Source organism: Ascaphus truei, chromosome 2, assembly GCF_040206685.1.
Source record: "Ascaphus truei isolate aAscTru1 chromosome 2, aAscTru1.hap1, whole genome shotgun sequence".
Classification (NCBI taxonomy): domain Eukaryota; kingdom Metazoa; phylum Chordata; class Amphibia; order Anura; family Ascaphidae; genus Ascaphus; species Ascaphus truei.
This window is the reverse complement of record NC_134484.1, coordinates 330,483,059-330,496,124: the sequence shown is the minus strand read 5'-3', so window position 1 is coordinate 330,496,124 and position 13,066 is coordinate 330,483,059. Positions and strand designations below refer to the sequence as shown.

General features: G+C 39.5%; 1 protein-coding gene across 5 annotated transcripts in view; it reads left to right on the top strand.

The window, feature by feature from the left end:
* Positions 1–13,066, top strand: part of ELMO1 (engulfment and cell motility 1) — a 395,377-nt gene that overhangs the window by 138,518 nt on the left and 243,793 nt on the right. For 4 of the 5 annotated variants that reach the window (XM_075586631.1, XM_075586632.1, XM_075586634.1 and 1 more), the window contains 5 exons: positions 1,046–1,124; positions 5,452–5,496; positions 8,566–8,616; positions 9,393–9,515; positions 10,163–10,294. In XM_075586631.1, the coding sequence (XP_075442746.1) occupies positions 1,046–1,124; positions 5,452–5,496; positions 8,566–8,616; positions 9,393–9,515; positions 10,163–10,294 (430 nt within the window). The remainder of the gene's footprint in view (positions 1–1,045; positions 1,125–5,451; positions 5,497–8,565; positions 8,617–9,392; positions 9,516–10,162; positions 10,295–13,066) is intronic. The other variant, XM_075586635.1, reaches the window with a different exon arrangement.

The following is a 13,066-nucleotide window of genomic DNA, read 5'->3' as shown; positions in this document are numbered from 1 at the left end:
CTTAAAGTAATAAAATAACATGACCAATATTAAAGGAGCATTCTGCGCTGCTCCAATTGTTTGGTATTTTTGTACTCTTTATTTGTTCTTGGGTCTCCTGGAGCTGAACTGTTACTACCGAGATCACAAATTGAAAACTGTGATAGCCTCTCCCTATGACATGCAAGCTTTTTATTGGGTGACAGAAAGATGCAGACCTTAGTGTTCATATTGCTCTGTGAACAGGTATTCTTGTCTGGGAGTATTGTCCAGAACTGTTAAATATCGATGTAACCAGAGGGTGCCCAGAGGTCAAAGTAATGTGGCTCTGATCTGGGGTACTCTCCAGATTTCAGAAAGGTTTAAAGGAACAACACATGTTTTTTTTTTATTGGTGGGAAGCAGAGGGTCTCTGGAGCTGAATGGATTAATTTCAGCTCTGGGGAGCCCGTGCTCCACGAGATACGTACCTTCTTATGGGGCAATGAAGCTCAAGTTAAAGGCGCAATCCATGCTGTTTTATCTTCATTTTTAAATACAGGATTGAAGCAGAGGGTCTCTGGTGCTGAAGCCCATTGATTTCAGCTTTGGGGACTCGGTGCTTCCAGAGATGCAGGCCTCCTAAGGAGCTGCTGGTCTCTCTGAAGTTTTCTGCAGTTTAAAGCTCCCGTGTCACGTGGGCCAATAGGAAGCCGAACATGATGACGTCACGGTATCCTATTGGCCCATAGGGAGCATTGAAAACCAGCCATAATGTGAACCCTGGAGCGGTTACCGGCACCCCCTACAGAGGTATGTATCTCCGGAAGCAGAGGGCCCCTGGAGTTGAAATGAAGGGGGTACAGCTTCGGACACCCCCTGCTACAATCCTGTATTTTTTTTTTTAAATGAGGAAAAAAAACAGCATGTATTTCCTCTTTTGGTTGATCCAGCTCCGGAGACCCTTTGTACTGTAGATAGAAAAAGCATCTTTAAGTTCCTACCATAGGGGCAATGACAATCTAAGATTTCAAATGGACTCAAGCAATGTGCTAATAATTATTTTCATTTATATTTTGTCACCAAGGACAGATCAAGAGATTCAGACATATACTATTGCAGTGATCAACGCCCTTTTTCTCAAAGCCCCAGATGACAAGAGGCAGGTATGTATCAATTGAATCAACTCCAATTCATGCCATCGGAAGGGATGATAATACAGTACACATCTCTGCAATGTGTCTTTTCCTTTTGATGCACGCTGGTGTTTGAAAAGGATGTCAACGAATGTGTTGTAGTTGCAGCCTATGATCTTGACATGTCGTTTTTTTTGCCTGTGATGTGTGACAAATGCAAAGACACATTTCAGCATAACATATGGAAGAAGAAGGTAACAGAGGATAGATAGGCCGGGAACGTACAGAAATAAAATAAAAAAGATTTATTAAACTACATGGTAAAAACAAAAAACATAGGAGAAAACCGGGAAGTAGCACTCCATACCCACATCAAACATATCTATATATTATACTATGGGACCAATGGAAATCCTATTTTTCATGCTATTCTTAGAGCTATGAATGGCTGTTTGTTTGTTTCATATGGCACACATGCCCTTGCACTCTATTCCTTGTATAACATGTATATTCTTTCACAATTCTTGCATAAAAGCGGTTGACAATACTTATTAACTTCACAAAAATTTGACTACGGTGACTATTGCAGCAAGGAACGCTCTCCTCGTTCAGTCCTAGAACACTTGCCTTTGAGTAGAGAATTTTCAACTAAACTGTTGCTTTTGTACTGACTATGTGACAATGTCAGACAGTCCACCTGATGATTCCAGGCACTGGAGTCTGTAGGTACACAGTCACAGTTGACTTTGTTCTGGTGATGGCTTTGGTGTATTTTCTTGGCTGTGCCTGATATGTGAAACGCATATGGTTATCCAATAATGGATTTTGTTTTGTGACTTTTATCTATACAACAACTGTCACAACATGCTCACCTTAGGTACTACTTTTACCCTGGGGCTACGCTGTTATCAACAGGTTACTGCAGGCCATTATGTAGTAGCACATATACATTAATATGGGAAGCAGGCATCACGACACAATGTTAACATATGTTGCGTAATATGATACACTAACCTGTATGAACTGCACTGTTTAGCAAGTTCTATTGGTAACAAAGTTTGCTACATATAATGATTACATGATCAGTGTGAACAGCGCATGAGCCGTCCTATATTGTGCTCTGTATAATCCTAGTACAGAATTGGCACCAACAAGTTTCTTCACTGGGGTTGTACCCATGGTAGATCCTGGTATTGTACTCAATAATACCACCCATGCTACACAAGGAGATTTTTTTTAATACATTCATTCTCTAACCTTACCGAATTTACACTACACTATCAGCTATTGGCGTCATCCCTTTTTGTAAATACATTTAGAGACAGCACTACAGTATTTAATTTGGACTCGAGGGTGACCCTGTTTTATCCAATTATACCCTCTAGCCGGTCTTCATAATACTATTTGGTAGTAGTGTTTAATATATTCAGGAAGATAATTCTTGTTAGTATGTCCACCATTATTTTATCGTCATTATAACCATTAACGTTTGATTTTTAATACATATCATTTCATCCATTAGGAGTGCTATAATAAGGGCCTTCTTTTCCAGCCTTGTTTGCTTATAAGGTTTTTGTCCATATACGTTATTAGCCCCAGCACCCTAATTCTCATTGACAGTCACTAGAGTGCTTTCTCCTCTTCCCACCTTCCCACTTGTATTATAAACCATAAAATACTGTGAATAAACAGTAACATAATCTCATTCTAATGCAAGTATTGTTGCAGCATTTTCATGAATCTGTTTCTCTCTTGGGGAATACATACATTTTGTTAGATAATAGGCGTAAAAGAAGTATTAAAAGGCTGACAAGTTATTCCAGAGAGATCTCTCATGAATAGCGATGGGCCTTATGCAAAATACTACAGTAAAGCAGCTATGAAATTGCAAAAAAAAAAAAATCCTGCTCTGTCCCGGAAAAAATAAATAAATACACAAATGGAAACATGTATTAACCCATTAGTACCTGCAGTGGTCATGAAGGTACAGTTAGGTCCGGAAATAATTGGACACTAATACAAGTTTTGTTATTTTGGCTGTGTACCAAAATAAATTCAAGTTACAGTTACATAATTAATATGGGCTTAAAGTGCAGTCTATCAGCTTTAATTTGAGGGTATTCACATCCAAATTGGAGGAAGGGTTAGGAATTACATCTCTTTAATATGTAGCCCCCTCTTTTTCAATGGACCAAAAGTAATTGGACAATTGACTCAAAAGCTGTTTCATGGACAGGTGTGGGCTATTCCTTTGTTACTTCATCATCAATTAAGCAGGTAAAAGGTCTGGAGTTGATTCCAGGTGTGGCATTCGCATTTGGAAGCTGTTGCTGTGAACCCACAACATGCGGTCAAAGGAGCTCTCAATGCAAGGGAAACCCCTTAGGCTGTAAAAAAAAAGAACATCCATCAGGGAGATAGCAGGAACATTAGGCCAAATCAACAGTTTGGTACTGTACATTCTGAGAAAAAAGGAACACACTGGTGAGCTCTACAACACAAAAAGGCCTGGATGTCCACGGAAGACAACAGTGGTGGATGATCGTGGGATCCTTTCCATGGTAAAGAAAACCCCCTTCACAACATCCAGCCAAGTGAAGAACACTCTCCAGGAGGGAGGCATATCATTATTCAAGTCTACCATAAAGAGAAGACTTCACGAGAGCAAATACAGAGGGTTCACCACAAGGTGCAAACCATTCATAAGCCTCAAGAATAGAAAGGCCAGATTAGACTTTGCCAAACAATATGTAAAAAAGCCAGCCCAGTTCTGGAACAGCGTTCTTTGGACAGATGAAACTAAGATCAACCTGTACCAGAATGATGGCAGGAAAAAAGTATGGAGAAGGCTTGGAACGGCTCATGATCCGAAGCATACCACATCATCTGTAAAACACGGTGGAGGCAGTGTTATGGCATGGGCATGCATGGCTTACAATGGCACTGGGTCACTAGTGTTTATTGATGATGTGACAGAAGACAGAAGCAGCCGGATAAATTCTGAAGTGTATAGGGATATATTGTCTGCTCAGATTCAGCCAAATTCAGTGAAGTTGATTGGACGGCGCTTCACTTTACAGATGGACAATGACCCAAAACATACTGCGAAAGCAACCCAGGAGTTTTTTAAGGCAAAGAAGTGGAATATTCTGCAATGGCCGAGTCAATCACCTGATCTCAACCAGATCGAGCATGCATTTCACTTGCTGAAGACAAAACTTAAGGCAGAAAGACACACGAACAAACAACAACTGAAGACAGCTGCAGTGACGGCCTGGCAAAGCATCACAAAGGAGGAAACCCAGCGTTTGGTGATGGCCATGTGTTCCAGACTTTAAGCAGTCATTGCCTGCAAAGGATTCTCGACAAAATATTACAAATTTACATTTTATTTATGATTGTGTTAATTTGTCCAATTACATTTGAGCCCCTGAAACAAGGGGACTATTTATGAAAATGGTTGCAATTCCTAAACGTTTCATACAATATTTTTGTTCAACCCCTTGAATTAAAGCTGAAAGTCTGCACTTCTATTGCATCTCGATTGTTTCATTTCAAATCCATTGTGGTGGCGTACAGAGCCAAAATTATGAAAATTGTGTGAGTGTCCAATTATTTCCGGACCTAACTGTATACACCATGTATGCCTTTCCGACTGCAGCATTAACCAAGGGGCTAATGGCCTTCACACTACACTAACTACCCACCCACTGCATGTTAGGGGCTAGTAATTGCCATGCAAAACCTTCATAATGGTGAAGGGAAACAAACGGTTAACCATGTCATCTACCCACCAACCAGGGAAGATAATAGGGCTTTACAGTGTGAGTTAAGAAGCCCCCCCTCCCCCCCCCAAAAAATAATAATAATAATAATAAGGGGGGTAGGCGTGGAGAATAATGCAGAAGCAAACTCTTCAGAGTATATTAAATATAGCCCTTAATCGACTATCCACATTTACAATGCCTTAATGGTGGAATGCCATGTTAATAAGCCTCTTCGTATTGGTTGTGGTTGAATCGGTTAGTCACAATGGGCAAAATACACTTAATCTCAAATAGTAATGTGCAATTTATATTTTATGGTTTGTTTAATTAGCTGCACATTTTTATAGCATGTTGAGCACTGTGTATTTCCGATGTGACATTTCTGAAGTACCTCTTAGGTTATTGAGGTGACCTTTAGGATGTTTGATGAGCAATAGCTTGTGCATGGCTGGTATCGATCCTAAAGCAAAGAGATTGCAAAACAGTAGCAAAGAAGTTGGCAGCTGCAATCCATGTGGTTGTGTTGTGTACTTGAAATGCTTCTCTTTCCTGTCTCCTCTTAATGCTGCACTTGGCTGTGATCTTCTTAGCATTACATAGAGGACAGTATTGACATCCTCGATTTTCCTCTAAGTGTAAGTCTTCAATATTTCTGTTAGTGCTGTTGTGCTCTTTTTCATGTAATGTCTGTTGATGTGTTTGCGATTTGAGGTGCCGTGTTGTCCTTCTGTCAATTTTGAAGATTATTTTCTTAGAAATTATTTTCTAGCGTGAGAATAACCATATTTTCACCATCATAGGACACCAAGGACAATGGTGTTTTACCATACATTGCATTCTCATCTTTAGTGTATAGAACAAAATATGGATGTATTCATGAGACAGTGGTGATCCCCTTAATTTAAATGGGTTTACTATGGATTCGACAGCTGTGATTTACTGGTATTGAAATGACGCAATAGGTCGCCTAATGATTGTTTATATTTTGTACTGTTGTAATGCGCCCGTACTAATTAAAACAAATTACCCCCAGTCAGTGAGTATTAGTACTATGAGGGTGGATCACAAAGTTACCAGATTTTAATAGACAACGTTTATATTAAAGGAGCAATCCATGCAATATCCTACATGTGTTTTTATTAATAAATCAGTTCTGTAGTATTAGATAATACTTACTACATTTTTATTTATTTTTTATTCAACTCTTTATGCCATTTTTAATGAGTTTTAATATACTGAGCAACATTTGATTTCTATAGCAGGTTTTAGCCCACCTCCCCAGCAGTGCAAGATCTTTGTAACACTTTCCTGTTTGGGATAATTTGTTACCACTACATTTCCCAGCAGTTTGAGCTGCAAACTGTAACAATAGATAATGTTACCTTAGAAATATCAAGAAATGTTGTAGCTGCTGAGTTCCACTGGCTAAACCGAAAGGCAGCCATTTAGTGAAACATGGTAGCAGCATCTTTGCTGATCGATCACGGGAGAACGAATCGGTCGGCAGCTAAGGTAATTCGTTTTCAATAAAGGTAATCAAAGACTGCATATATGAAAACAAAAAAATTATGTTTTTTTTTTTAAATTGCAGCATGGATTGCTTCTGTAAATAAACTTCTGTAAGGAATTTATTAAGCGGCGGAATGTGTAAGGACTTTATTTGACGCTGCCAATATTAATCCAATTTATATTGTTGCACCCCTCCTTACGGTCAACATAATTTTTTTATGTACAAAAGAGGCAGAGAATGGCCTTTTTTTAATAGAGATGGGTGAATCCGCCCAAATCCATTTCCCGAATGTTCTCGCATTTTCACCCAAAATCCGTTTCGCGGTGTAAAATCAGCAGACGGGTTTGGCCGGTTTTAATCCTATCAATCCGCCACGAATTGCTGAATCTGCGGATTGGATTTTACAAATCCACCCACGGGCTGCAGAATCCGCGAAGTGTATTGGTCATAATAATAATAACAAATCCGCAAAAACGCGAATCGCCCTTTTTGAGAGTGATTTTTTTTTTAAATTGCAGCATGGATTGCTTCTTTAAATAAACTTCTGTAAGGAATTTATTAAGCGGCGGAATGTGTAAGGACTTTATTTGACGCTGCCAATATTAATCCAATTAATATTGTTGCACCCCTCCTTACGGTCAACATAATTTTTTTATCCCCGGGCTGCAGACTGCTGAAATTCACGGCCAAAGGAACCGGCCGATCCGCCGCACAATATTTATTGCAAGAAAAGCTGTGAATATCACTGTTGTTTTTAGCATTTCAACACATGGATTCTTTTAGTTGAGAAGTGTGGATAATATCACACTCCAACATGGTAAAACCTTCCAAATGAAGAAGTGTGACACTACACTATTTTGTATTCTGCAAACTATACAATATTTGTAATTAAGAAGTAATGCTTAGCCAGGCTTTCCTATATTAACAGGCTTGCTGAAATCATCAGTTCTTGCCACAGCTGTCCGCTAATTGAACCAATGAGCATCTTTGATCAGCTGACATTTTCATTTATTTTTGGGGCATTAACAATATTTACACCTGTGAAAGACAATATTTACACTTGACCTTGTCTCCTTTCTCTGGCTGTCTCTTCTTATTTCACATCTGCGTTTCTCTTAATCACTATTATATTTTCGCTGTGCTGCTGTAAAGTTTTCCATTGGTGTATTGTATTTTTATACTTTTGGAGAATTTACATATGGAACAGAGCAAAACCCAAACCAAAGAAATCTCGAGTGCATGTGGTGGTGTTGTGTGTTCAACAACGGAAAAGTACCCCCTGCTGTAGATACACACATCTAACCAGCACAAACAAATGGGAAATTGTACTAGGTTCATTTCCACGTATGCGTATTGCTAACTCTGTTTCCGAGAAACATACTAGTAAATTAGGTAAATACATGTACAGTATTCCCCAGGACCAAAGATGTCCAAATACATCGATCCACACAATGAATATTTCATGGAAACGCTCTTACGTGTTGCAGCGAGACTCTATCAAAGTCTATGAGACTGCTTGTGCTAGTAACCAATGAATTACTGGAAATTAGCAGGATGCGCAGAACATCAGGGCGAGCTGGCCTACATGCATCTATAATCTCTCCATTATGGGCCACATTTACCAAGTAGTGCTATTCCATAAGACACCTTATAGTGCTGGAAACATTCAGTTGAATGGTCTGTAAGGGGTTTTCTGGTTCCAGAAGGTGTCTAGCTGGTGTCAGATTTCCCATTAGGCACGTTAGGCCCGGGCATAGGGTAGCAAAATTTTGAGGCGGCAAAAATTGCTGCCCCCATATGCTTTTGCCGCACTCTCGGGCCTATCAGACCTAATGGGAATGCCCTTGCCTGTGTCAGCCGTCTCCTTTCTGCCACCTTCCTGCTCCTTTGACATCCCAGCGTCAAATTATGCCACGGACGTCACGAATGAGACGTCGCACGGCGTTGCGTTGCCATGGAATCATGATCTCGACATTGCGTTTCCATGGCAATGCACCACCGTGCGATGTGGCGTCAGTGGCAGGAGGGCGGCAGGAAGGTCAGTGGATATGCAAGACGTTTTGGCCCTTCAAAGGTTGTCAAATAATCATTGAGTTTGCTGGCGTAACCCTGGTATTGTTTGTGTCATTCCGTATTCATATATTCCGTGCATTGCCTTTTTTGCCTAATGACCTATTCTCTTTCGCCAAAACAGGAGATGGCAAACATACTGGCCCAAAAACAACTTCGCTCAATCATTTTAACGGTGAGTACTAATGCAGTTTATTTTTTTAAGCATTGGCTGTAACCAATACATTGTATGTTGTAAAAAGAAACATTTCAATAAAGTAACTGTGATGGATGTTAATGTTGTTTATACTGCTACACTATCTATAGAGGACAATAACTTGACAGAGCAAGAAAGATTAATTAGATTGTAAGCTCCTCGGAGTAGAGACTCCTCTTCCTTAATGTTACTTTTATGTCTTAAGCCCTGATTCCCATCATCTGTTATTTATATTATTTGTTATTTATATGATTACAACATGTATTACTACTGTGAAGCGCTATGTACATTTATGGCGCTATATAAATAAAGACATACAATACAATACAAAGAGCCCCTATGAACAGCACTCAATATCAATGTATATGATATTAAAATGTAACCTTTATTAGGTATTACAATAAAATAATAGTGGACACAAAACACAACGTAGAGAAATTACATATGTATATAGCTGATATGCGCCTACTAGAGAGATGTTTAAAAGATTCTCACATTAACTATGATTGGCAGTCTTTATTAGAAGATCTTTTTGATTTTCTGCATCATTATACTTATTCTCACTATGAGGACCTCATGGCGCATCTAAGCCTTATGATTGCATGAGCCACAACTACCACATTTTATTTGTAGTGCCTGGTGAAATAACATGCATCAGCTTCATTTTCTAAAGTACCCCTTTACGACTGCCGTTATTATGACCTCTGTGATATATGTGGCCTGGCAGTTTAACATGTACAATCTTGTATTTGCAGCACGTGATCAGAGCACAGAGAGCCATTAATAACGAGATGGCGCACCAGTTGTATGTTTTGCAAGTACTGACCTTCAACCTTTTGGAAGACAGAATGATGACTAAAATGGATCCTCAGGATCAGGTACTGTATAATGCATTTGATTTATCACGGGCCAAAATTGGGGGGAAAAGACAATGTTACATTTTTTTTTCAATGGTTGAATAATTATTCAAGCATTAATGTAAAAAAACTACTGGAAACTTCCATATAAGAAAAGTTTGTGTTTATTTAGAAAAACTAAGTTCTGGCTAATATTTCAATCTCTTTTCATCTTAATGATGTCTAAGTTCTACCTCGAAATTTCTCACCTCCTTAGGAATATTGTTATTCTCCTGAAGTACAGTAACGAGTTACACTGGAGCTCTCAGTTGTCCTGGACCTACAGTATGTCAGTGGTAGTCAGGCAGACCATTGGCCAAATTCGGACTGCCAGAGGGTTTTGAATGGACTGCAAAATCTCATTAGGTTTGACTCCATCCCATTCTCCCTATCAAGGCAAGGCCTTCTCTGTATGCCCCTTTGCACCTCTCTGTTTCGGTGAGGCCATTGTCAGGACTTGTAGAATGTGTTCTTAAAACTGAGCATTTATGATGCTCTGCCTCTAGGTGTATGTGTTCTGAAAACAGAGCTGTGCTAAGCTGTCATGACCACTGTCCCTAAACTACAAATGTAAGTTTATTCAAATGGTTGCCTCTAAACTTATCTTCCTTATCGTCATTACTTTTTAGGCTCAAAGGGATATTATATTTGAACTGCGTAGGATCGCCTTTGATGTCGAGCCTGAACCAAACAACACCGGAGGCAGCATTGAAAAAAGAAAATCTATGTACACCAGGGACTATAAAAAGCTCGGATTCACTGTGAGTACTCTGCTGCCTTGGAATTCTGCTTGTCAATGATTGATACCCATTAGCACAAGTGCTCTAAAAGTTATCCTCAGAGACCCAGAGCAACTAAAGGGTCTTTGCAAAACACCAGTATATATAAATGGCAAGATATTTTAATTGGAATGTATCTGTAACACAAAACAAGCACTAGGTGGTCACAGTGTGATGCTGTTGAGCGTAATCACTACTCTTTTATTTTATATTTTAACAAACCTTCATTGCTACTTCATGTTTAAAGAACATAGGATTTTAAATCTGCCTTTATCCGCGCTTTTAAATCTGGAGCATAAATGTTGTATAAACTTTCTTGGAGTGCAGGTTTTCGTTTGGCTTTAGACACTGCTCTTTAAGACACTCTGACCACGGCATGCACTAGGTAGCTCCAAAGAAGACTCTCTTGGTTCTTATTTGCGATAGATTTTTATGCTTCCATGCTTTGGAAACCTATAGAAATAAGAATTTTGCTGCTTAATACACCTGCTGTATAAGGCCGAGGACATGGTAAAAAAAATACAGCGCTGAGGCATGCTGATGCTCATCTGCTCAAGCAGGAGCTTTTTTGTATCCTTGCATGAGCGTCAGCGAGCGCGCATGTTAGGCGGGGCTAGCGCGCCATGTCACGGCGCCGACTTCACAGACTGCCATTGGCTTTTGGCGGTCACGTGACCGGCCCTCCGCTTCCCTCAGCGCCAAAAATTAAATTGGCTGTCGGCTGCAATTCCACACGCCTCCGCACGCCTGCGGAAGCAAGCAGAAGCGTCTACCAAAGCCCCACATATGCTGGATGAAGGAGATAATTTCCCTGTCTCAGCGCGGCTCAGCGCTGTATTTTTAACCATGGCCCCAGCCTTAAGCATTACAATATTCATGTAGTTTATATGACAAAAGGGTCTTTAATGGACTTCAAATGTACCCTGTTTTATGTTCCCTCATTCTGGGCTGTCGGAAGTGTTTCCTGCAGTCCAGGTTTAGTGCTCCCCTTTCTTCCTGGGGAAAATAAGAAGGGCTGCATCTGTATGTTACATGTGCATCTGTATGTTACATGTGCATCTGTATGTTGCATGTGACTTTTCATTCAATTGAGAATTGCGCTCACAGATTTGCCAGTGTTTGGATGTTAGTCTATTCCAAGTCCCTTTGTGTTTCTGCTGTCCCAGGGAAAGCCAAAGCTAGAGAGGTTGGTAATGAATTTCAGTGTACATAAGCCACTCATTTTTCGTGTGATTAAAACAAACATAATCTTGTTGTATTTGCCTGTACACTAATGTTCTAACATAGATTTCATATTGTGTAACTCCTATAGCGAGCATGTGTTAAGGATAACATACTCTAGCCTGCATTTCTATGTTGTATATTTTTTAAAGCTCAGTTCAGAATGTAGATCCACTCTCAGGTAGGTTACAGTCAAACTGTGTGGATAACCGAATATGAGCTCAGGAGGAGCAAACCGTAATATCAAGTGATGATACAATGCATATGTAAAACAGAGCACTAACGGGTTAGGAGGGGGGTTGGATCAACCCCTATTGAGATATAAATCTATAGAGGAGGATAGGAGACACATAAATGGGGAAAATAGAATCCATATTTTGTATTTTGAAGGTGCAGTATGTATGTATATCTTTATGTATATCTTTATTTATATAGCGCCCACAGTGTACTCAGCACTTTACAAAAGGGACAATACAGTATAGATAATTATAATACAATAAGTACAACAAACTAAATCAGCCAATAGGAAAGGAAATCTAAAAATCCACTAGTCAGCAGTGAGTTGTAAAGCAATTCTTAGAAAATTCCAAATTGTAAAAATTTTTAACAATCCCCAAAATATAATTTTTTTTTCATTATATCTCAGAAATGGGAAACTGCATACAAATGTCATAATTATATACTCAAACAATTATATACAGCTTGCAGTTGGTGCACCAGTAAGAAAATATACTGTATATAAAAACCATATATGCACACATAAAATTATACTGGTTGGAGTTAAAGCAAATATCCAAATGTTCCAAACTGCATCACACCAAAAGCATAGCAAACATTTTATATTGCGAGTTTGTAATTCGAGATTGGTGAACCAGTCGAAATCCGTTCTGCGGAATTCTGTCACCGATTTTACCAAAATCCTATCCGCACCCTGGAATCCGAAGCCGGATTGCGCAGTAAAAAAGCCATCCGGATACTCTACAGTACCTCTGAATTATGCTGGTTTATCACACGCTGCTAGTGCTGCTGCCCAGAATAACAAATGTTGTGGGTCTTCTAATTCTGTTAGGCAGCTAGTGGGTTACTGGTGTCAGGCCCTAGACTAATCAGCTCAATATAGTTCTTGTGGAAATCCGCACACGCACTTTTTTTATTGATCGGAAAAAAAACAGCAATCTGCCTTTTTTGAGATTGATTCCCGGATGAAAGGAATTGTGAAATCCACGGCTGATTCGAATTCCGGTGACATTTTTGCTCAGCTTTAGTTGTAATTCGTTTTGCTTGCTCAATTTATTCTAGTGCTTTCTGGTTTATAAACTAAAATGTTACAGGTATCTTTATTACCGAAAAGGGTAAGAATGCACCTTAGACAGCAACATTTAGAAACGGTCTAATCAGGGCTGCTCTATCCTCCACTGGAGGGGCCTGAAACACATTATTTTGTTTTACTTAGATTAGTGGTGGGGATAGCAACACTGCTAACGGTGCCAGCCGTGGCTCCACTAGGCTTATCCCGATTTGACATGTTGCAGG